Below are 24,602 nucleotides of genomic sequence, written 5' to 3' on the forward strand. Positions count from 1 at the left end.
TCAAAGTCACTATAAATTGTCAAAATTTAAAAAATATCAGTTCCATAAGAATATAATGACCATTTCTCGTCAGATTGATAATATTGGAGTTAAGTAGGAAATGCAGAATGGATGGGTGTGTTTTGGGGTGGGTGCTGTGATGTAACTGGTGAGCTTGGTGGGGGTGGGGGGGCGTCTCTCTCTCCCCCATAGAGCGCAGCATGAGCGCTCCGCAGCAAAAGGATGTGTGAGCAGGCAGCGCGCTACTGTAGGGACGGAGTCCACAAACTGCTGAACAAAGAACAAGCCAAACTTCGAGCCCAGGAAAGCCGCGAGCAGCCGAAACCCGTAGCCGGTCAGGACAGCGAGTCCGCGACGGCAGCGCAGTCCGGAAACAGCGGCGCCCAGCCCGGTGGAATCGACGGGCTCGTCCGCTGGATCGTCACCAAAATGAGCGACAACAAGAACATCTCCAGCCGGGAGTACGCCTCCAGCAAGGAGGACGTGGCCGTGGCTCAGGAGCAGTTCTTCGCCCCGGAGCCGCGGAGAGGCATCTCCGTTATTTTGGATGTGAGTATAGCGGGAGGTCTCCGCGGGGGTGCGGCGGTCAGCCTTGAACGGGTCGGATGGGGAGGGTGTTGTGGGGACGAAGACGTCCAGCGAGCGGTGCGTACGGGACCGGTGCAGTGCGCACTTACGCACAGAAGCGGTCTCGCAATGTGCCGTCGAGGGTTTTGTAGCGCGAGCTTAAGCGGGGCAAGCAGGTGTTTTGCCCGCTTAATTAACACTCTGGGAGGCACATGTCCGTCGGCAATCAAGCCAGCGGTCGGGCAGCGTCCGATCACTGTGCTTTTCATATCTTTTCTCCTTGTCCAAAAAAATGTTCCGTACAGTCGCTCGTTGACCGACCCGCCCCTTCAGCTTGGCTCAAACTTATCTTCATCATAAATACAGATGAGTGCAGTATAGCGCTGCTTTTGTTGATGGTTTTACTACAAAAGAAAGTCCTACGCGTACCACCGCACCTCGCCGCTCAGCACTCCCAAAGTAAAGAAAAAAGCAGCATCGCCGAGTCTGTTTTATCACAACACTTTAATTATTAATGAAAACTTCTTACTATGATATTTGTATTGATCCGGTTGTTACAGAAACCCCGATCATATATTGAATTTCACGCAGAGGTCTGCGGATAGACCTGCGAAAAGGTATACAGTTACGCAGCGCCATGTCGATTTGGGTCACCTCATCAATACCGTTGGGTTATTTTTCACCACCGCCCCACTAAACCGTCTCCCCGGAGATCAGCGGATGTCGCTTGTAATACTTTAAACGGGGTAAGAAAACAAAAGTAGCTCACTTTTCTGCAGACCCTGACCACGACCCAAATAGACTGATAAGGAAAGGGCTACACGGGAAACCAATTATGATCGAGGCCAGAGGGCCAATGCATCCTAGTACCCTAGTAAATGGAGTCTGTGTGAGCGAGTAGAGGGGTAGATGGAGGGGGGGGGGGGGGGGGGTTAGCCTAGTTTGCTTCTGATACTCCCTCCCTGAGGCAGATGCAGTGCAGCAGGGCTTCTTAAGCTTTGAGTCAGGACCCAAAATGGTTCTTTGACCTGTTTCTGATGTGAAACCCATGGAACAGCTGGTCTGTTTCTAATCACGTGGTCTTGACCACATCATCCATGTATGTGTGAAGTTTGGGTCACAGGCAGGAAATGCCTAAAAAAAAAAGTTGAATTTCTAACTTCAGGCACGGCTCAAAGACAAGCTGCGCTTTGGTTTTTACATTCAAATCATATTTCAGTACAAGTGCAGGCCGCGCCTTCTGCCTTTTTCTCTCCGGCACACTTTTTCTGCATTGGAATGACTTTTCCAATATTATTGACCCCAGCATTATGATCACGGTGACGGAGTCCGCACCAAAGGGATTGAGGGATCGCTTCAAGTGTCCGCGCGCGTGTGCCTCCAGGCAGCACTCTGCTCATTAGACCCTCCCCGCTTGCCTGTTTCTCATCGCTATCCTGCTCTCGTCTTCTCCTTCATCTTAACCCCCAATGCACCTTTCTTTCTTTCTATATTCTTTAAACTCCTTTCATCCCCCCCCCCCCTTCCTTCCCTCCTCTTCCTCCTCTCCACCTCTCCAAAACCAGGCCAAGAAAACATCCATTCTTAATAAGGTTAGGAGATGGATGCAACGATCTCCCTCACTCTGTCTCTGTCTGCTGTTCCTCTCTTGTTTTCTCTTTCTCTCGTTTGGCGTCTCTCATTTCTCTCATCTCTCTCTCTCTCTCTCTCTCTCTCTCTCTCTCTCTTTCTCTCTCTACACGCACACACATACTTACACGAACACCGCCTACTCACCGCGACATTTTCCCTCCTCCCCGTGCTCGTCTGTCTTCAGCAGCTCCAGAGTTGACTGTTTTTTTCCTTAGGAGTTGAGTGCACCCCAGGGTGCAGCCGGAGAGCAGAACAATGAGAGCGGCTTCTCGTTTGGAACGCCGCGCGTCTCAGCAGATTTCTCTCTCTCTCTCTCTCTCTCTCTCTCTCTCTCTCTCTCTCTCTCTCTCTCTCTCTCTCTCTGACGGCTGCAGCCGCTGCCTGAACGCACCACCCGCTCATAGACTGTCAATCAATAACAGGTGTGCCGTACAGGAGTTTCACACCAGTTTACATGTGCGTTGTACTAAAGAACTGGTTTGCGAGCTCTGTCGTTAAAAAGTTGCATCCTGATTTCAGCCTTACTTGAAGTATTACATGTGAAAGTCGGAAGTTTATTAGTTGAAACAATAAAACACTTAAACGGTTGATAACGAAACGCGTCAAGTGTTTTATGTGGGAAGTCCTATAAGCTCTGCTCCAGTCATGTGTTCTCAGGTGTGATGGGAAGGCATAACACTTCTATCTGTATGTTTACACGTTGAGGGGTCAATGCGGTAACAAAACAAAAAAAACAATAGATGTTGCCATGAAACAACCAATCGATAGCTTGCATTAAGACAATTATTATATACAATTTCAAATTGTAGCGGGAGAGGTTTATACTGAGGGAATCTCTTGGTACAAATCTCTTTGTATCACTCCATAAATCAGAAAATACTGCCAACAGCCATGAAAAGAAATCAATTGACACCATGTTTTTTGGAATATGATGTTAAATCAGGGCAATGACTGATGTATGAACACATCCCTCTGTGACAATCGTCAGAATATAGAAAGGAATGACACCGGACGGTTTGGTAATATGACATATTTATTACAGACACTACACTATAGGGTAGGACATGAACTCATCGCCATAACCAGTTGGTGACTTGCATTAAGTCAATTATTTTTTTGTATAGCAAGTTGTCTGAAATGTTTAAATATGCAAATTAGGTATTATCTAATGCTAACTTTTGATGGATTTAGCAGAAATCTACAGACGAAAAAAAAACTAAATGTGTATTTTGGATGTTATCTTCCTTTCTAATAGGATATGGGGAAATGTTTTGTTTTTTCCCCCCCCCCCCCCCAAAATATGGCAAGATACTGTTTTAAATTGGATGCTCGCAATGAACAATATGGATGCGTGGAACAAATCACTACACGTCTCCCTCTCACGTTCTGTTCACTTCATCATCTGCACCCCCCCCCCCCCACCCCCACCCCGTCTCCTGGCTGTTGTCAGTAGGAACAGTTCACATCAAACTCTGAAGCACCGATGAAAGCAGCAGACCTGTCACTCTCAATTCCACAGGGGGAGAAGCTTTCACTGAAGCTGTAAGTCGGCGCGTGCTCCACGGTGGATAGAATGCGGTGCGCACGTACACACGACAAGTAGGCTCTGTTTGTAGATCAGCGTGAACATAATCATTGTTCTATCCGCCGCTACGCGAATACACCTTTCAGTCACGCGGCTCCTAACAAGTCTTATCACGCGCCACTGCACTTAATCTGGTTGAGACGCACTGCGTCACTAATGCTGTGTGTTTATATAGCATTAGTGTTTGCGTGGACTGCGCGGCAATGCGCGAGAGAACGACCTGAACGGAAGACCGAAACATTTGTTGCAGTCGTACACCCGCTGTTTGTTTGTTTTTTGCTGCGAGGAACCGGAAATGACTAAACATTGAATAGTTAAAGAAAAGATTTTTGTGGATATTTAACACATTTATTTTATAACTTGAACTTGCATTGTTTTCAGCGTTCCCTTACTAAACTATAGCTATTTCTTTATTTTTTTAAAAACTCAACCCGTATGCTACTGCCCTAAACAGTAGGTATATTTAAACAATGCAATAGTGTCCTTATTGCTAAACCACCACAAAAATGCGTATCTATGGCCTTTCTGCATCTCTGTACTCTTGGTAGCTCTGTGCATGAGTAAATACTGGAGGGACTACGTATCCAGAAGACCTGGGGGACGAGGAAGTGGAAGAGAGCATGGGTGGATAGATGCATCCAACAGTCAAATCTGGCAAATTGGTATGCAGAGCAAATCTAGCAGAACATGCCTTTGATGGCTCTTTGTCCTGCAGAGGCATGATTCGCTCTTTTGGTTGGAGCGGTCCCAGGTTCAAATCCCGGACCAAACATCTGACAGATACCGGCCCAGTGCCATATAGGTGTGGGTGCAACCTTTGGGGGAAAAAAAGGAGCTCCTGTTATGGCTCTTGTATTCTATGTTCTTCCTGTTCATACTGCTGATATGCCTCCAATGATGCTGATTACGCTGTCTTGCTTTCTGTTCACAGATATTCAGAAGAGCTGACAAAGATGGTGAGTGAACGTATTCATTCTCTTGATCAGTTCATGAAATGCATTTGTTGAAGGTTATCAATTATAGAACTTTCCTAGAATTACTGTTTAATGTTATGTAACATGTTATAGGTTGATAAATAGTATGATTTCATCTCAGTTTGGAATGAAAATACTTGAAACATTTTCATACATCATGAATGGATGTCCTCTCCCGCACTAATCCATCGCTGCCGTCTCGTTGTTTGATTGGGCAGCAAATTAAAATCTTATTTTTATGGGTTTATCAACAAGTTCTGGACGGACTTGAACAGAAAAAAAGTGCTTCATGTGTCGCTTGATCGTCCGTCTGTTCTTCACATCTGTTTTAATGGAGAGTGTCCAAAAAAAATTCTAAATCTGTATGTATACCGTTCTTATTGGTGCCATCTTTACTGTTAACACACAGATGCCACTTGTGTTGACTTGCCCCTGTGCTTTTCCAAGCAATTGCAACAAGTCAAAACGTCTGCTTTAAGAAAGCTTTTTCAGTAAATACCTCAGAACACTAGACAGGCATGATGCTCTCTGAAGGTTCACTTCTGTTTTCATACCGTTTGCATCTGCAGTTGTTTGCTTCCAGGGATGAAAAGTTCACGAGACGTGAATCGAAACAAACAACCTGTTCCTCAACTATTTCGGCCTCGTCGGGTAGTTTTTCAGACAGGTGATCTTGCTTCAACACAGACTCGCAGTTTATTGTCTCTGACACCTTTTAGCGAAGCGTAAAACTATAGCGAGCATTATGCTCTGTGTGTCTGCTGTCAGAGCTGCTGCAGTGGTGTGCTGTATTTTTTAGCATTTTGGGACAGTGAGGTGTTTTCAGAAGTGGAACGTTTAGATTGCTGTCTTTTGCTGTGCCAGTGAGCAATTTGTTTATACCCTTTGGCATCACATGAACTGCTACTTTCTCATTTTTCCTCTCTCTCATCCTTTCCCTCCTCTCCTCTTTTATCCCCATCACTGTCGTTGACTAAAAAATAATTAAACTAATGAGGAAACGGGATAAAAAAGCTGCGCTTTCATAGCAGCCAGATGGTCATTTGCTCTTCCAGTGCGTCCACTTGTGTGTGTGTGTGTGTAAGTTTTTCTTTCTTTTTTGCCTCCTCTTCAGCTCTATATGTTCCAAAAATGTATTTAAGTAAGAAAATGATCTGTTCACTTAAATGTGCACTACCATGACGGTCTATTTAGTCGCTGCTCAGTCATCCGTCTGACCTCTGTTTCTTTAGTTGTTAGCGCAATAGCGCTCTCTGTTTGTGTGTGTGTGTGTGTGTGTGTCTGGAAAAATCCATTTATCAACTGAAGTAGTAGACATGGGAACATAAACAGTTTTTACAGATGATTTAACTTTTGACATAATTGCTGTAGATAAGATTTGTATCTTGATTGTGCCTTTACAACAGACTGTTGTCAACATTTTGTAATTAACAACTGCTCCGATACGGAACATCAGTTAAGACACGACAACATGTGCATGTTCATTTCATGCTGATCTTATTGAGCGGTGGCCATTCTCCTGGAGGTCAGACTGTAGTTGTCATTTTTGAATAAAAACACTTTGTTGAACAGTTTCGGTTCTTCCTATGTGCTGTTGCTGCCATCTTTCATTCCATCGGCATCGAGTGTTTTACACTGAGTGAAACGGCGCCCCTCTAAATGATGAAACATTTGATTGCACTCCTACGTCTGTCCGTGCTCTTCAAACATCCTGTGGCAAAATAGAAGGATTAACCAATCAGATGAGGCCGCCGTCATGCTGCCAAACCGTGATTAGTCAAGGCTGTGGCCTTTGGCCTCGCACCAATCACATTAACGCTACGTCTTTTGATATCGCCGTTAGGAAGTATAGCAACATTAGCAAGTGCAGTTACGGAGGGTGGAGATTTGGATTTCTTAGTTAAAAAAAACAGCTGTACTTAACTACCGCTCCAGAAGCAATTTGTAACAAAATTTGTTGGCAGGCACACACGAAGTGCTAAACTTTAGCGGCTCTATTTTTGACAAAACTGCGTGCTCGGTGAACAACCTTTGTGTCCATACAACATTCATGGACCTTGCCAAAATGTCAGTGGACATTGAGAGTTACGGTAACTGAAAAAGCCACGCAACGTGCCGTGAAATTGATGCTTTTTGGACACGTCTGAACTGACGATGCTCTGGACTTAGCAAGCGACATTAGCACCAAGAAGCACAAATGAAAATGCTAACATTCTGCAACATGGTTTTTGACCACTTCGCTACCATGAAACACTGGAGAATGGCTTTTTCTCTCTCTCTCTCTCTCTCTCTCTCTCTCTCTCTCTGCGGTTGCACAGAAAATCAGCACCACGGACAGCAACTAGTTTTAAACAACAGGGAAGTATTTGTGTATGTCACACATGTAGCCTGCTGGCTGTCTTGGACATGAACATGAACACAACACTTTGTGTGTCTGTAAGTGAGAGAACAATTAAAACAAAATACCAACAACACGCTAGCTTGTAGCATTGTGTGTGTAACAGTCTCTTGGGGTGTTTCAACAACTCCATTGCTGCTGGAAACGCACAGCCACAAACTGAATTTAAAGAGGCATGTGTGAGAGTGGTTGGGCGAGGAGCATCAGAACAAGAGAATGGAGAGACGGAGAGTCAGTGAGGAAAAAAGAGAAGAAGAAGAAACGCTGGTTATCATGAGGAAACAGTCATTTGATGTATGGAACGCATGCTGGAAAGACAGAACCAGCGAGCAGAAGCTGAGGAAGAGCTATTTTTATCCTTCCCCTCTCTCCGGGGAGAAGACTGGGAACCGTTTTAATGAGTGAGAGAGGGAGCATGGAGACGCTTACTGGGAGAGGAGAGAATTGTTAAAAGAAAAGGAGGTGCGGGGAGGGGAGAGACTGACAGAAGGAGAGGCAGGAGGTGGCAGAGTCTAAAAAAGGGGGTGGAGGCTAACGGAGAGAAAAGAGATGGAAGAGCAGGGCGGAGAGAGTGTCTGACAATGGGTCAGTAATGGAGGCTTAATTGGCCGAGTTCAGTCTCTGCATTCATAGCACTGATTTCAGGGCCGGCCTTTCTGCCCCTAAGCTGCTGAAACAGCAAGACAGGGAGTGTGTGTGTGTGTGTGTGTGTGTTTTTGCGAGTGCATTATGGATTCACCTTGACTTCAAATACAAGTTGCATGCATCAGTGAGCTTTATATATGTGTGTGTGCTTCAGGGGTGGTGCCAGGCGTTGTAAACATTCGGGGCTCAGCCCAAACGGAGGGGGGGGGGGGGGGGGGGGGGGGGGTTCGGTTCTGTAGAAAGTGCTGTGTTGTGTCAAAGTGGTGTTTGTGAAGAGAACATCACTCTTGCCGCCAGACTGCTTTTCCAGGGTTCCCACGGTACCTGGAAACCATGGAAAACATGGAATTTCGTTTTTTCATTTTCCAGGTTTGGAAAAGTCATGGAAACTGAACAAAAGTGAACACTTACATGGAAATTGAAACAGTTGTCCTGGAAAATGTTATTGGATGATGTGTAAAATAGTAATAAAATGAAACTATTGAGCACAGAATTAAGATGAGTTTATAAAAACCCTTTACATGTGAACAGCTTTTACTGTAGATATAAATGGATGATCCCATGTTGTAGAGCATGCTCTTGGCATCCTATCTGGTATATTGGATGTTGGAATTTGATGCAGGCAACCTGGTGATATGGACTTTAAAAGTATAGTTTCGGATTGGTGGACTTCGGGAATAATAACCGAGAAACGTTACTCGCGATCTCAATAGAAGGGTCAAATATATGCATTTCCCAGCCAACACGGGAGCCTTGACATCTACAGTGAAACTTCTTATGCAAGTTTATCCTCAAATGTAAGTAGCTGTGTTTTAACTGTGTGGTAAACCTGGGTCTACCACACTAGATGTCCTAGGGGGTTGTGTGTGTGAGGGGAGGGGGGCACGGATGGGGGCGGAAAGCTTAAGGGGCCTATAGATCATCACTTAATATGGTACCTGGAAAATCAGGAGGTAGCATGGAATTTTTTTTCAAGGCAAGCGTGGGAACCCTGTTTTCCTTTCCGTCTGTTTCCTGTTAATGAGAAACACGATGATGCCTGCGACGCTTGGACAGATGAAGAGAAGATGGTGAATCTAATGTTATCGGCCAATTTGGTCAGTAATTAGAGCCGCGTTGTTATTTACTTTGTTTTGTTTTTTAAAGTATAGGACCATGCATCCGGCGAGGTTCATGACCTGCTTTTATTTACTCGTCAACTTTATTTATATTTCATACTTCTGGTTAGCGCTAGCCAACCTGCGGGATCCCAATCCCAATGCAGTCCTTTAAAGCACAGCGCCGCGCAAACGCACTGCCCCGCTGTCACACATCGACACAACTCCTATTTAAACACTGTCATTCCTAAAGTACCGGTACCATTAAGATGTGGTATTTCTACCGTTTTAACCGCACGGTATTGCGATACCTTTCTAGTATTTGTATACCGTGTATAACTGAAGTGACTAAGGGGAAAAGACACAACGTTGAAGGTATTATAAAAACCTAAAAGATTCAGGCTTTTGAGAAGATATCTGTGGAAGACCCCCCCGCTCTCAGTATGCATGAGCTTGTTTGCACGTGTATTTCGGTGCGCGTGTGTATGTGCGCATTCTGTGTGTGTTGTTTGTGGTTATCGCGGCTGACTCAAAGACATTGTTATGCAGCAGGTGGAGTGTTTCAGCAGCCAATGATTCGATGAAAGTTGCATCATTTGACAGCACTTAGTTTCCTGTTTGCACTCGCTGCAGCATCTCCAATATGACACGGAGCTGCTGTTGTTTGAAACACAATCTTTGCAAGTAGAACGGAAGTGTTATGAAATAATAACGTGGGTTATTTTAATGGGATTGCTTTCTGTAAACGCTGACTCAATGAATTCAAGTTGTATTTCCCTTTTAATTGCTTTGGACTCGAAAAACCCTGTTGTGCATAATAATGCTGGGAATCATGTGAGGTCACCAAACGCTGAGAGTGCAATAGGCCTTTTTTATGGAAGACATGTTGACCAGTAGGAAAAGCACAGGTTTATTTATAATGAAATCAATGATGGCTGAATTCCATTTAGCTGCTTCAGTTTCAGGATCTGGGTGCTGACTACAACAGTCTATCATGTAAAAATGTGCATCTTTTCAGTGCCAGTATCTGACTCAACCCAGTGCATACACATTACAAGAACAAATAAATCCTTCTGCAGCGCATTGAAAGTGTGCTGTATCCACAAAAACAATGTTTCCCTAGCGGATAGGAAGCTTCAGTTAGTTAGTTACTTTTACAACACCACCGATAATATCGGCCTGCATGCACGTTTCTTTCAGCCCAACATTGGTGACAACAGAGCAACTAATCTTGGCAGCGATAGCTACATGCTAGCGGACCGCAAAGGGCGCCGTCTCAGCTGCGTGTATAAGCTCCGCCCTCGGTGAAACACAGAGATCAGAGGAGAGGAGAGAGAGAGAGAGGAAGAAGACAAGCGTGACAGTAAATTACAGCAAAACACAGAAAAAGACTTCCACTGAAGTGAATGAGTCGCTCAGTCTCCCGTGTCCAAAAATCTCTTGAATATCTATTAAATAGTGAGTGGTGAATGAGGGAGTGATTTTGGACACTAATTAGGTGATATAATTAGTGTGTGTGTCAGCCGTAGTTGTGTGGGGCCTTTAACTGCGCCCGTGCCTCATTTTCAGGATGACATCTTGCACGTTGTTGGGACACAGACATGTTCTATCTGTGTTCTCATCAGTTAGGGTAGCTTTATTTATTTCTTTAGCTTCTTGCCTTGTGACTCACCAGCCATCTGCTAATTATCGTCACAGTGTTTGACATTAAGACAGAAAGCAGACGGAGTTTAGGGAGGCTTGTTTATCCGTGCTGTCGCGACTGGAAATAACTACAACCGTACAGCTAACAGCAAATAGGAGGGTGCAGCTGCTTCTGTTCAGTGTTACCAAACAGAGCTCATCACTGTTACATTAATGAAAGGGATTTTTGGTTGTTCGGATACGAGGTGCCCAAATGCTCTTTGCCGTGCACTCGACTTCTACCCATCGGATCAGCCGTCAATCTGTCCCACTTTTTCCTGGATCGTCTCTTTCTGGTTCTCTGTTTCTTCTCTTATTCTGCCACGGCAGCGTAGCTCACACTACTCAGACCTTTTTATTCTGACTGAACAAGCTATTGAGGAGAGAGATGTAAATGTTGGGGATTGAGAATGAGCGCCTTATCCGCTTTTTCTTTCCTCAATGTCATCTGGTGCTGACACTTAATGTTTACCTCCATGAAAGCTAACGCTTTTCTCTCCCTTATTGAAGAGAAAGTGTGAATCATTCACACTTTGCAACGATTCTCTCTGAAATTATATCTCACCTTAATATTCCATTTTGACAGGAATATGACAAATAAAGGAAAAAAAAGAATATACCGTGCTATGATGGTACTGTATTTATTTTGAGGATACCTCGGTACTATGAGATGATGGGATGTGTTACCGATTTCTCTGCCCAATTTATCGTCTTTCCTCTGGTCATAACAAGCTTCTGTTCATTTATGGAGACTCATAAATCAGATCTCTGTCACTGCTTAGATAACCATCACAGCCCTCTGTCAACAATATGTTCACCCTGCCATAGCTGATGATGTACAGCAAGTTTCCATTACTTCAGTCATCTCTTGTTCATTCTCTCAGTCATTGTCTATCTAGATTTGGCAACTTTTAAGTGATTTTTTTCTTTTTTTCAAATAAGAGCCTTGTGACAAATCTAGAAACTTTTTCGGCGGATATGTTCTCCCTTGAATAGACTTCTTTATTTCTCTGTGCCAGAAATTAGTAGAAATGGGAAATCCCACAATTCTCGATACCCAATTCGATACCACGATAAAAAACAAATTAATGGGTCAGAATTCCGTCTATAATATCTATTTTCAACATCTCCATCAAACAACTGTATCTATTCAGGCTTCTTGCTGAAAACTAAGTTTTACAAGATTAGATTTGAACACATCATGACAATGTTATAATGTACTTTGGCCTAATAGTCATTTTTGCTGAATAGAGCATGAACGCATTGTAATGTAACTCAATGCTACCTAACGTTAGCTCTGCAGGGCTGTGCTGTCCACCGTCTGCTAACGGCTAACGGCTAACGTTAACAGAGGTTGCACTTTGATCCTGCCAATTTCAACACAGACTTGTTTTTCAAAATGGAGCATTATCAGGGAAAAATAGTGAAAAATGCGAATTCCCTCCGCTGCTCTGTATGGTCACTTCTTCAGAATTTTAGCATCGACTTGGTACCGAAGCGTCGTTCTTGGGACATCCCTATCAGAGAGAGCAGAACTGTGAATGTGTGAGCAGAGCACCCAACGACCGTTCATTAATCTACACTCCTTTTTTGTTTTTGCACTATATTAAGTAACTTCATCCAACTTACAGGACGTTGGTTTATTGACAGTGTGTGTCAAAGTAGCAGGAACATAAATATAGGAGGTGAGGGAGGATGAGGACAAAGATTTGCATGAATCGATTGTGTGTCGCTGTCAACAGAAAGAATGAGACAAGAGAGAAAAGCAAGACATAAATCAGGTGAGTAGCAGACATGAGGCAGAGACAGGAGTGAGAAATGAAGGCAGTGCAGACATACAGCACGAAGGCCCGTACTGGAGCATGTAGTTCATGGTTTATTCAACAGGAGCCAGCTGATCCACTGGTGCACAGGTCTCAAAGAGAGGCTGGGTTAACGGTCTGTTTCTCACAACCTGTTTTTAAGGGTGACGTCTCGGCACATTGAAGTTTGAGAAATACATGGATTCGCTTTCGTGCCTTGAGTTAGATGACAAGCTTGATACCACTCTCATGCCTGTACGATATGAGGCTTCAGACAGGAGCTGGTTAGCTTAGCTGCTAGAAGGGCTGGAGGCAGGTGAAACCAATGATCTCGACTCCATTCCGAGTTTTATTTGACCAGTTAATGTACTAACTCCCCTGTGCTGTAAGCTAAGCTAACTTCTTCTCTTCTAACTTGGCCAAAATTCCAATAAAGTGAAATTGCAACACAGTGATTTCATTTTAATATGTCGTTGCATTGATTGGTCGGCTCATTAGCAAAGTGTTGAATTGGCAGACAGTCAATCACTCCATCAGATACGCGGTCACGCCAGGCCGGGTGTAGGTTTTCAGACAGCCGGGCTTCACATCGACGAGCTGGTAGTCTCCCCAGTTTGTGTGCACTGAGTGTAAGCCCCTTCATCTGCCTCTCACAGCCCTCACATGTTAAAGTAGTAAATCAGGAAATATGCAGATCGAGCATCCGTGTGAAACCAGGCAGAACACATGGACTGAAACCAGTAGATGTTAAAGTTTAGTATGTAAACCAAGCTGTGGAAAGAGCTTGCTAACGTATGATGAATGTTAAATTGCCAGTAGTAGAAGCAATCTATTCACCTAGAAACATGTGAAAACATTCATTACAACTCAAGAGCATCTGTGATCAGAATAATCAACTGGTTTGGGTAAAAATCTCAAACAGAGTAAAGTCCTTTTAGAGGAGTGATATAAAACATTTGATAATTGGATCAATAGGTAAGCTGATAGGTGCCAAAGAGGACTGGTCCATAAGTGGAAAAAATACCCTCAATGAAAACATGAATGTCTTGGGGGGTTTATGGGCTTAAAAAAACACTAACGATAGTAAAACTCCTACTTTATTACCATAAATACCTGAATATTTGAATGTCTCCGGTGAGAGTAACCTTTCATTTTGAAGAAGAGCAGAAACTCAAAATCATTCACAGCGCTCACATCTGTCTGGAATAGCGAGTGGGGGAGAGATCTGACTGTGAGCAATAATCCTAAAGCACTGGGCTCGTCTGCCGGCACCACGGCGCAGCTCATCAGTCAGCCTGTCAGTCAGAATGGTGTCATGTGTATCTAATTACCTGCAGTCTTTAATCACCGATGCCGTTGCTAACAAGCCCCAGAGTGATGCGCCGCGAGGGAGACGAACAGAGAGGGGAAGATCGCTCGGTGTGACAGCGAAGGAAGGAAAAGCACAGGGAGGAAAGTGTTTTTGCTGTAGGACACAAGAAGAAAGTCGGGAAATCCTGCTTTTAACTCAAAAAAAACCTGGGAGTAAGATTATGCCCACTCTAAATCACTAAAATCTGAAAATGCCATTCATAAGTGTTAAAGGGACATACATCCATTGTTCACAGTGGAGTGCCTGAACAATAGGAAAAAGGTTAAATGCCGTATTATGCTACTTGTTTACCAAGGCAAACAGTTTCCATTCACCACTGCACAGATACATCAAACAAGCATCTTGTGCTTCGTGAACTCGTCTGAACCTTGACAAACGCTTGCGGTTGGGTGTTTGGCCATGTTTGCATTCAGAATGAGTGATTGCAGAGAAAGTCAGAGGCGATAGAAAGTTTTCTTCTTGCACGTTCCCTCAGCGTCTCGGTGTGTGTTTTTGCCGCAGGGTTGTTGACGGACGGCTAGTTGTTCAAAAGCGACTTATTTAAAGCTCTGTGCAGTGCTGAAACACTGACATCATTTCCAATGTCAACGCAAAGTGAAAGTAAAGGACAGAAATAGAAACTCCGTCTCAACTCATTTTTTTGCCAGCTCAATTAGCGTCAGATACAGAGTGGCTTTTTGTCTTCAAGGTGTAACGTCTGTTGTGTGAGGCATTGCAAGGTAACCCTGTGAGAATATGTGGCTTTTAAAAAGCACAATTCTCGAACATCGCTCGCCGTATCAAATCTTGGCACACAGCAAGACCGCAAGACCCTTGATATGAGAAGCACATGTGGAGTTTACATTAAAGTGTGTTAACCCGAGCATATCATCCCGTATTGTTGAGATGCATCTCTATCATCCATTAATCCATGTGTAAAATATGCGTACTTTAATCATTACAGCTTCGAAATCTGGAAAGACTTCTTTGACATCTTTCATACATCATATTGTCAAGTCAAGCACACTATGGGCAGAATATGTAGCAGAGAGAAAATAATTCATTCATAAAATAATATTTGAAAGTCTTGACTTGAAATGATCCCGATGAAGCATGCGAGATGAGGAATTAAAGCTAAAGAGTTTGACGAGTTTATGCTTGTGAGCTTGTTCACTTTCTTGCCCAGCGATGGATAAAAAGATCGACACAACTCTCGTGTCTTTTCGGTAAATGTGATTGTCAGCGGCTTAGCGTAACATAAAGAGCATCAGCATACCACGACAGCACTTGTAGAACGAGATACCTGTACAGCATGTCAATTAGTGAGCTTTCGAGAGGCTTCCAGTCTTTAAGCTAAGCTAAGCTCAACGTCTGCTGGTTGTAGCTTCACATTTAGTGTACAGACAGTATAAGAGAGCGATATCGATTTAACTCTTGGCGAGAAAATGTCAAACTACTCCTTCTGAATTTTGCAGGGAGCAAAGAGACATAAGATAGTATCTATATGGACACTCTACAAAATGAGTCTACAGCAACGATCGCACAGAAGCACACGACAGCAGGTGTGAACGAGTTACTTTGCAGGAGTGATGCGATGTGGAGGAAGCGGAGAGTAAAAGGATTGAGTGCAGGTTCCTTTGGTGGCCTGCAGAAGAAAGAACGAGGGAGGGAGGAGAGCGGAGAGGATTGGGGTCTCTTTGTTCGCCGTCCTTGGTCTTCTGGATTTGGATCAAAGGCTCGGGAGTTAAGACGCCCTTTGAAGACGTTTGCCTCACCTGCCGCTTTTCTGCCCTCCACTTGGTCCGGATCAATCCCGCCTCTTTTCTCCTCGTTCACTTGATGTATTTGGACGGCATAGAAACGGCCAAAATGGAAGCCTTTAGATAGAGATTTCTTAATTTTAGAAGCATGCTATTTTTTTTTTTATTTTTTTTTCAAGGATAGGAGAAGAGGGGAGGATGGTTGGATTTGGGCACAACGTTTTGAAATCAAATACACTAAGAGTAGAATATGATGTGTCTTTTATCTATTAGCCTCTGGTTTTGGGTTTCAAAAGATTCAAAAATATCTGAACTTTGCAAGAGGCAACCGAAGTTTGAGTTTCTTTTCATTTGTACCACAGATATCTTATGATTTTATAACAGTTTTTCTTGAGAAATTTTCAAATGATAGATTACTATTTTGAACAAAAAGAGTCCGGAAGACCTATTAGAAGTTTTAATTTCTTCTTCCTTCATATCGGTCAAAAGAAATCCTTCCCTTCGGGGCCTTCTCGCTGCACCGAGGTGTTTTAAACGGCCTTGGTGCTCTCGTGGCAAGTCCCCCCCGGTCGAGCCAAATTTGGCAGCACTGCTGAGGCAAAGCTGAGCCGCCTGTGGGATGAGTGGGCATTTGGCACCTTCATCCTTCTCTCTCCTCCTCACTGCACCCCCTTCTGTATGTTCTGCTCCCTGTCCTCCCAACTCTTCCCTCATATTCTCCCAGCTTCCTGTTCCCTTGGCCTCTCACTGTGCATCCCTCTACTTCTCTCTCAGATAGCGTGAGAAACAAGTTTTTGTTCCGCGTGCCTGTGTAACAGGGCCTGTTCTTAACTCGCTTTCCTCTCTCCATCCTTCCTCCGGCTGCTGATCTCCTCTCCAAAGCGGGTAAAGCTCTCACGGGCCAATTCGCAGCAGGATTCGCTGCGGCTTCTGCGTCCGCTAAACCTGCACAAATAAGACGAAAAGAAACCGCGTAACTGCCAAGCCAATGGCGTCCCGGTGCTCCTGCGCTTATTTGCACGTATTCAAATGATGTAGCGTGCATACTTTTGGTGCAAAACGGGCCCCTTTCTATGGAAATAAGCCTCATTGCAAAAACAGTCACAGAGATCAGTGCAGAGTCTGTGTTAACTGAAGTGCGTTCATAAGGGCTGTCATGTCCAGACTTTCCAGTGGACATGGCAGCATTGAATCATATTTTTTCTTTATTTTTCCTCCTCTGCTTCAGCTCTCATTGAGGCAATTAGGGTACTTTCAAGCTTTCCAATTGCTGCAATTTGAATCAAATGTGTACTCTTTCTTAGAGTCATAAGTCAGACCGCCTAAGAAGTAAAGTAATCCAGTGATAGTTGTCTGTAGTGCATGGGTACCTTGCAAACAGGAAGTTCTAATAGGTCATTCCACCTTCTTTTAATGATTTTTAATGATGCCAATTTGAGAAAATCTAAAAATATATATAAATATGCCAAAACATCAGGGCTGAAGTTGTAGCTTAGAGATTAATTAGCTGAATCCATGGCAACATTATACTTCCTGTTTGCGTCATCCAGCGAGAGTTTTCGAGCCTTGGACCACAGTTTTCCCAAACAAAGATTATAACCGGAGTGAAAAAGCTCAAGCATAAAGAAGTAATGGCCTGCTGCACCTTATTGTTAGTGGTGTAAACAAGCCTCCAAACACTGCGCCTGTCTTAATCATAGACTTACCAAACTAACCAAAAAGCACTTAAACCTAATATTGACTGCACGAAATATAACCCTTAGTAGAAAATGCATGTTTGCGTCATCAGACGAGCCTTTTCCACCCGCGAATTATTGATTGCTGTTATGAGAAAGGAAAATATTGAAACCAAAAGGCCAAGGAAATTATGGGACTAAACAAGTCATCAGGAACAAAGCAAAGCCTTTAATCAGTCCAATCAGATTTTCCACTTAAGTGCTGGAAGTACGAAAGACAATCATTGCTTCACTGATGTGGCCTTTTCAACCACTCTCTCTCACACACACACACACACACACACACACACACACACACACACGACCAAAGATCCCCTTTAGAATCTGAAATAACAAACAGTGATGAGATCAGAGCTGTATTGTGTTGTGAACAGATTACACCCATTGATTGATTGAGTGTAGTGTGTGTGTGTGTGTGTGTGTGTGTGTGCCTGTGTGTGTGTGTGTGTGTGCCTGTGTGTATAATGTATTATTGATTATATTAGATAATTAGATATTAGATGATTTAAAGGACGGAGAAGAAGTTCGGTTGGTAGCAGGTATAGAATAAAAAATACTGACTCTTACTCCAAACATTTTGAAATGTAATTGCAGGAAAACAGGTGCAATTAAAACAATTAAACCACTGTCAATTGATATAGAATATATAGAAAATGAAAATGCAGCTCAGTGTTCACAGTGCAACAGTGTGTTCAGCAATACTTACATCATTTCATTTGGTAAAGGCACACGCACATACAACTCCACTTTGCTTGTGTTTCACATTCTTCAAACTGACGCAACAATTTATTCTGATTAAGGCAGACAATGTATTCTTTTGGATCTAGGATTGTAGTGCACCACCGGGTGCATTTGATTGCAAATTCTAGCGTTGATTCACAAGAACTGAGCCCAAGTCAGATTATCAGGCTAACTTACCAGCGCACGACACAAACTTTAAATTGGACCAAAAGTCTCTGAAGTGTGGATGTCCTCTAGTATCTCAGTGTGTTAAGCATACTATCCTTATGTGTCTGTAATGTCACTATTCATTTACTTGTTTCACATTTGTTCAACACTTCCAAGGAGAACTACAGAGCTTCTGGCCAGTCAACACTGAAGAGAATCTGCCTGCGTTGTTTGTGCGATATAGTTTTGAGGGAGACTAAGTAATGAAGTTTGTGACATCTGACAACGCAGCTTTTTGGAAGAGGCAACCATTATCTCGCTATATAATTTGCTCGCCGCCGGATTACAACGTTATTAGCAGAGGAAGTAGCCCGGCATCAGCATTTGAAAAGCGAGGCGCCTCAGCATCAAAAAGCTGTGGGGTTACCATGGCGAGCGCAACCACGGTGGATGATTGGCGGCACTGATGATCGGTGGCGGGGCTGCTCGGTGTTTGTTCTTCTTTGAGCTTCATATTGGGAGAGAATCTAGCAGCGGCTGCTAATTCCTCACTTTTCACTCTTAATGAGCAGCGGTCGGGAGCTGCCACTCAGGAGAGGATGCGTGTGCTCTGATTAGTATCTGTGCACACTGTCTGTGTGTGTGTGTGTGTGTGTGTGTGTGTGTGTGTGTGTGTGTGTGTGCTAATGGAGGAGTGGGGGTCTTGTGTTATGTGCCTGAAAGCACCAGGGGCACATAAGACATGACATTTACGTGCCTCATAATTAACACGGTGGCCTCGTCGGGTGTGTCTGCGTGTGTGTGTGTCTGCATGTGTGTGTGTGTGTGTGTGTGTGTGTGTGTGTGTGTGTGCATAATAACTCTGCCTAAAGGTCTCTTTGGGGAACCAGCCAGGATGGAGTGAACTCAAACAGTGACTGAATGTTTTTTTGTGATTTCCAAACTTTCCTTTGTATTATCTGCACTGTTTAGTGAGACCGCTGAACCTCTTTAACTGCTCACCGCTAGCACTACACAGCGTACAACGCACGCATGTGTTTAGATGCATATTTAGCAGCCAACTAATGAATGAGCACGGTGATAGTTAATCCGAACAGAGCAAAGGAGTGCTGCACATAAAGCAGGACATTAGCTTTCTTGCCTTCTTTTAGTATTCTGTAATAAAGCACTGAACAAGCAGTTTACCTCTGCTCAGATCAAGGCAACAGTAACCCTGGTTACCACTCCGTTGCCCCTGGTTACAGCATCCCTCTGTTCTCCTCCCATGAGGCCTCATGGGCTGCTGTTGCCATGACACTAACGTTAACCCCCCCCCCACACACACACACCTTATTCTGCCCCCAAAAAATTCCTCTACAAGACTACCACACTTTGCTGAGGACTTGTTTGTCTCACAGACTGTGGGCAGCTGTTGGCCTTCAGTACGTAATCTGCATTCAGGTGTGGCCCACTCTGAGGACACACTGAGCTGAGTGACAACATGTTCTTTTAGATTTCCAGGTGGGTTTGATCTAAAGTCAGTTAAACATTCAGCCAATCAACACAAACGAATCAACTATTTTGATGATTTCTTTGTCTCTAGGGATGGTACGGTCCATTGCTTTGGTCCAGACTTAAATATTTCAACATGTTTCACAGTCATGGTGCCCAGAGGATGAAACCTAATGACTTTGGTGATCCCCTACTTTTTCCTTGTGTGCCACCATGAGGTTGATATTGGTGGTGTTGTAACTATTGAATGGATCTTCATGAAATTTGGTACATCCATGTTCCCAATGGATCAGAATTCTGTATAACTTTTGTCAAGTCAAACTCTTAATTTGTCCAATACTTTGGTTTATGACCAAATACAATTTGTGGTTAGTGCTAATTGGCAAATGTTAGCCAACACACTGAGATGGTGAATGTGATAGATGTTACACCTGCTAAGCATCAGCCTCAGTGGTGCAACAGATCCTAAAAGTCCCGGTTCATTGATGATCCACATTGGCAGATACAGATCCCTTTGTTGTTTGATTACAGCAGCTGGTCTACAAGGCTCCAGACTATTTATTTATTTATTTATTCAACGTTGATGAATGATTTGAATATTTTCCATTCGACGAAGCCTCACAGCAGGTAAAGTAATTAAAGTTGTCATCGTCATGCGTAGGAAGCGTACTTCTGTTGAAGTAGCACTCATTTTCCCAACTTCTCCATTCTTTCAAGCGTGCGTGCGGTCGGCCCCTATGACTGCTGTACACTGAGCCACTGCTCTGTACTTTGGTAAAGCAGTCTCGCGATCTTACCGTGATTTTAAATTTTTGAATTGATATCTGCCTCGCTCCGCTCCTGCGTCAATGCCTCGCGTCACAGCTGCTCCCATATTACCGACACACTTCACTGATTTACTGTCGAGTTGGATTTTCTATTCACCTCGCAGCTGGCATCTCGTACAACATCTGTTACCGACAGACACACGCCCGCGTCACATCGCTCAGAGAAGGGCTTTTCAAAATTGTAATTGTAGCTCGGCTCAGCGGTTTGCGGCGGCGCCTCACAGCGGGAGCGACCATGGGTTTAAATCCCAGACCGGGTCCTCTCTGTGTGGAGCTGGCATTTGTTTGCTCAGGGGTTGTTGTTTTTTTCATCACATAGAGGTCAAATATTGAATGAGGTTTTCCTTCATTGTGTGAACAGTGATGAGCGACTCATTGTGCTCCTTCAAAACCAATGCATGGTGGGAAATCATCCGGTCCCCGGTGACCCTGAATGGAAATAGGCACATGAGCAAAACCAATACATTTGAAAGTCTCTCAGACACGGCAGGATGTTCTCATGCAAAGATTTAGAAGAAAAATCCATTCTAACGTTATCCGTGTTCAGTCCAACCACAGACGAGATGCGGTGATGAATCGTCGTGTTTTCTATCCCTGCCAGGCACCGTATCTCTGTATCTTGTGTTTTAATCTCACTGCTGCCAAACAGACAAAAAAAGCACACAAAGTTAAAGACCAGACATTCTATTTCCAGCTGACAACGCAAAGGATTGTGCATCTGTATGAGTGTCGGGGCCATACTGAACACTAGAGTGGAGCCACGCTGTTGGGAGTGAGTGTGTGTGTGTGTGTGTGTGTGTGTGTGTGTGTGTGTGTGTGTGTGTGTGTAAGAGTCCCTTGTTAACTGTCTGCCTCGTTGCCGCTCATCCTCTTTCAGCCCTTCGGCTTTGCTCGCTCACAAAAAAATGAATAAAGGAAACTTCGAACCATTCTCTTCCGCTCCCTTCTTCTGTTATCTTCTCTTTTTTATGAGGATGCTGCGTTCCATGGCAGAGAGAGAGAGAGAGAGGAGGATGGGGGGGATCAAATTGAAACATTTTAATCCCCCATGGAAATAAAAAGGATTTTTTTTTTCATTAGTAGTTCTGTGTGAAGAAGGAGAGAGTGGATAGTTGGGTGCATTAGGAGAAAAATAGGAGGGAGGGAAGGATTAGGAAGAAGGCCCGAAGAATGGCAGTAAAGGGAAGCTGACACGTTGTCATTTTCACTTTCTCTCTCTGATTCCTCTTCTCTATTCCTCTATCCGTTTGTTCCTCACATTGAGTTGCGTCTCTCATTCACTCCCCTCTCCATCTCCGCTCTTCAGCATCTCGATCCTTTTATTTTTTTTAGTTTTAATCTCTTCCTGTCACACGCTTCTACAGCTCTATTAATCATTACGCAGCACAGGCCATGACAACAAGTACTGGCCAAGTGAAACTTTGTAAACTCAAGTGCCATTCCAGCCTGTTTAAGTGTAATTGTTGCCGCTGTGGAAGCACTTTGCGTCTTGATTTTGGTGAAATCTGACATTGACCGAGGCCGAGACGGCTGAGCCGACAAGCTGCAGCCGGTAAAGAGAAGGCCGGTGCTGTCAGTGGTGCTCCCTGACGTCTGTGAACATCTCCAGGTTTGAGCTCGACTGGGATTGACTCAGCAGGTGATCAAATGTGTCTTTGCTCACAATAACATCCTAACTCTACGTTATGACAGTGATGGAGGCACTTTATTCGTGTTTATTCATGTTATTCTTTATCCCTTAATTATAATCAGTCAGTTTTTTTTTTTTTTTTAAAAAGCCGTCAAGCAGTCAAATGAAAAAAAGCTGAAAATGTGTGACTTATTTCCAGTGTTGTGCAAGTTACTTGAAAAATGTAATTAATTAAAATACAGCACAAATACATTACTCTACAGTAAAATGAACTTGTTACATTGCTTACTACTTTTTTTTGGTACTTAGCTCAGCTTTGTCAAAAGCACTTTTCAAACAACTCCAAAGCCTCCACACCGTCATTTAGCAGACGCTGTTATCTAAAGCGACTTACAATTCACATTCTATCACATTCACACACCGTAGGCGCAGCTACGGGAGCAGTTTTTTGGGGTTAAGTGTCTCGCTCAAGTACACGTCTACATGCTGCTAGCGGAGCCGGGGATCGAACCGCCGATCGTCTGATTGAAGAACGGCCCTGCGCTCCACTTAGCCACAGTCGCCCCAAACCAGGGCAGAGCATTAGTAGCTAGTTACTGGCTTTGGAGTCACTGGGAGAATACTTTCTTCTGCAGTGTCCTTTAGGAGAATATTGACTCTAAATTAAATAGATAAAACGTTTTTTTCAAATCAATATTTTTTCCAGCCCTGAGTGGAACAACTAGTCGCCCTCTTACCTACACAACCTCCACCCATTAGTGGCAGCAGAGTATCTATTGGGGCTAAACTACAGTGGGGCTAATCCATACAGCGGAGAGGCTCAAATCAATGTCAGAATGTCAATGTGAATGCATACACAATAGAATAGCACCTCTCCCAACACCTAGAAATACCACGCGTTAGGCTTCTATGGGTCCTTTTATCACACGCAAACTCACATCAAGAGCAACAGACGTGGACGGTCACTGCTACTAGTTCAGACAATATATTCATGTTATTTCAACTCCATCCCTGTTGGGATGTGGAGGTGCTGTTGGACCACATACGGTTAAAAAATAAAGCCAAAATGGAACGGGTCGGCTTATTCTTTCTGATCCACGGTGGGGCCAACACAACTCTTGGTGGGGCAGTAGGTCAACCAATGCCCCGCCTCCACCATTGAGAGGGTAGGGCAGCAGCAGAAAGGCCCCTCAGCACAAGTGATCAACTCCTCACTTATTCCATCTGGATTATGGCAGCTGAAAGAAAAAATATACTTCTAAAGAAATTGAGTAAATCAAACTTAAATTACAAAATTGGGGAGACGACAACATGATTTTGAAGTCAGGCGACATAGAAAGGATTCCCTTGTAGTGAGAAGCAAGACATATTATCATCTCGCATCTAAAGCGCTTGGTTTTAAACAAAAGAAGATACTTCGATGCTTGTAATGAAGCATCAAACCTGTCTATGCATTGGCACATTACGGACAGCTCCCCTGGTGAATTCGTTAATCTGACGAGTCGCTGGGGCACCGCGTGATAACATTAACAACGCCGACGCGGCGTGTGCGGAGATGACCTCGTGTGGTGCGCTGCCGTTCTATTATCTGCCATTAACCACCATTGCGCTGCCTTAAAAAAACGCACCGTCGTGGGTAATGCTCGTCAATTACGGGCCGGTGAAGGAGCGCATCTGTCTGTAAGAGGAACCATAAAACACCCTTTGTGCAAATGAGGCCTAACCCCTACAGGGCTGATTGTAGCAGGAGAGGCTGCCAATGGGTTTTCAGATGGGTGGGTGGAGATGGAGGATCCACGACGAAGCCCGGCACCTGAATGCATCATCCTCACAATCCTGACACACTGCTATTATCTGCCATCACCTAGGATTACTCATCATTAGGATAGACCCACACCCACCCACACACACACGCGCATCTTCTCAGCAGCCATTGTGTTGTGCGCTGCCGCACTCCTCTAATAATAACATTATCATGTTCGGCCAGCAGATTGATGATGATTACATATCATTCCACTCTCCGCTGAGACAGAAAATAGATAAGGGTGAATGATGATCATCCACTGTGGCTCATCTCTTCATCCAGACAGACAGACATGGTATTGTTTACACCAGGGAGCCATCTGTCTCCGAGGAGACGGAGGAGAGAGGATCATATCCTTCTCATTAAGCAAAATTATGAACCACGTCTCTTGTTTTTATTACAAATTGGGAGGACGGTGATGCTCTAACCGAACATGAAGCGGCTTGTGAAGCCTCACACACTGCGTATTCATTCTCACCGCGTGCCTTTTCGAGATGTTTTGAAACAACATTTATGTCGTTGGATGTAAAAGACGTCAGTGACGGTTGTGAACGAAGCTCATTAACTACAAATTGACCTCGGAGTACATGTTGTACTCTCGGGGCAGAAACGGAAATGATTCCCAGTAGATTATACAGCGTTGCTGTTGAGCTCTTGTCAAGGGCCCACAATGTGTAGCAGCATATTTGCGGTACTTTATAGACTGTTGTTTCAGATGGATGTATCATTTTC

At 44.0% G+C, this 24,602-nt stretch overlaps 1 protein-coding gene across 1 annotated transcript in view; it reads left to right on the plus strand.

Moving 5' to 3' along the window:
• Positions 1–222: 222 nt before the first annotated feature.
• necab2 (N-terminal EF-hand calcium binding protein 2) overlaps positions 223–24,602 on the plus strand; it is a gene marked incomplete at both ends in the record, with an annotated part of 97,988 nt that continues 73,608 nt past the window's right edge. Inside the window, 2 exons of the mRNA XM_079163696.1 lie at positions 223–549; positions 4,716–4,740. Coding sequence (XP_079019822.1) covers positions 223–549; positions 4,716–4,740 — 352 coding nt within the window. The remainder of the gene's footprint in view (positions 550–4,715; positions 4,741–24,602) is intronic.

Source organism: Pholis gunnellus (assembly GCF_910591455.1).
Source record: "Pholis gunnellus genome assembly, chromosome: 7".
Taxonomy (NCBI): Eukaryota; Metazoa; Chordata; class Actinopteri; order Perciformes; family Pholidae; genus Pholis; species Pholis gunnellus.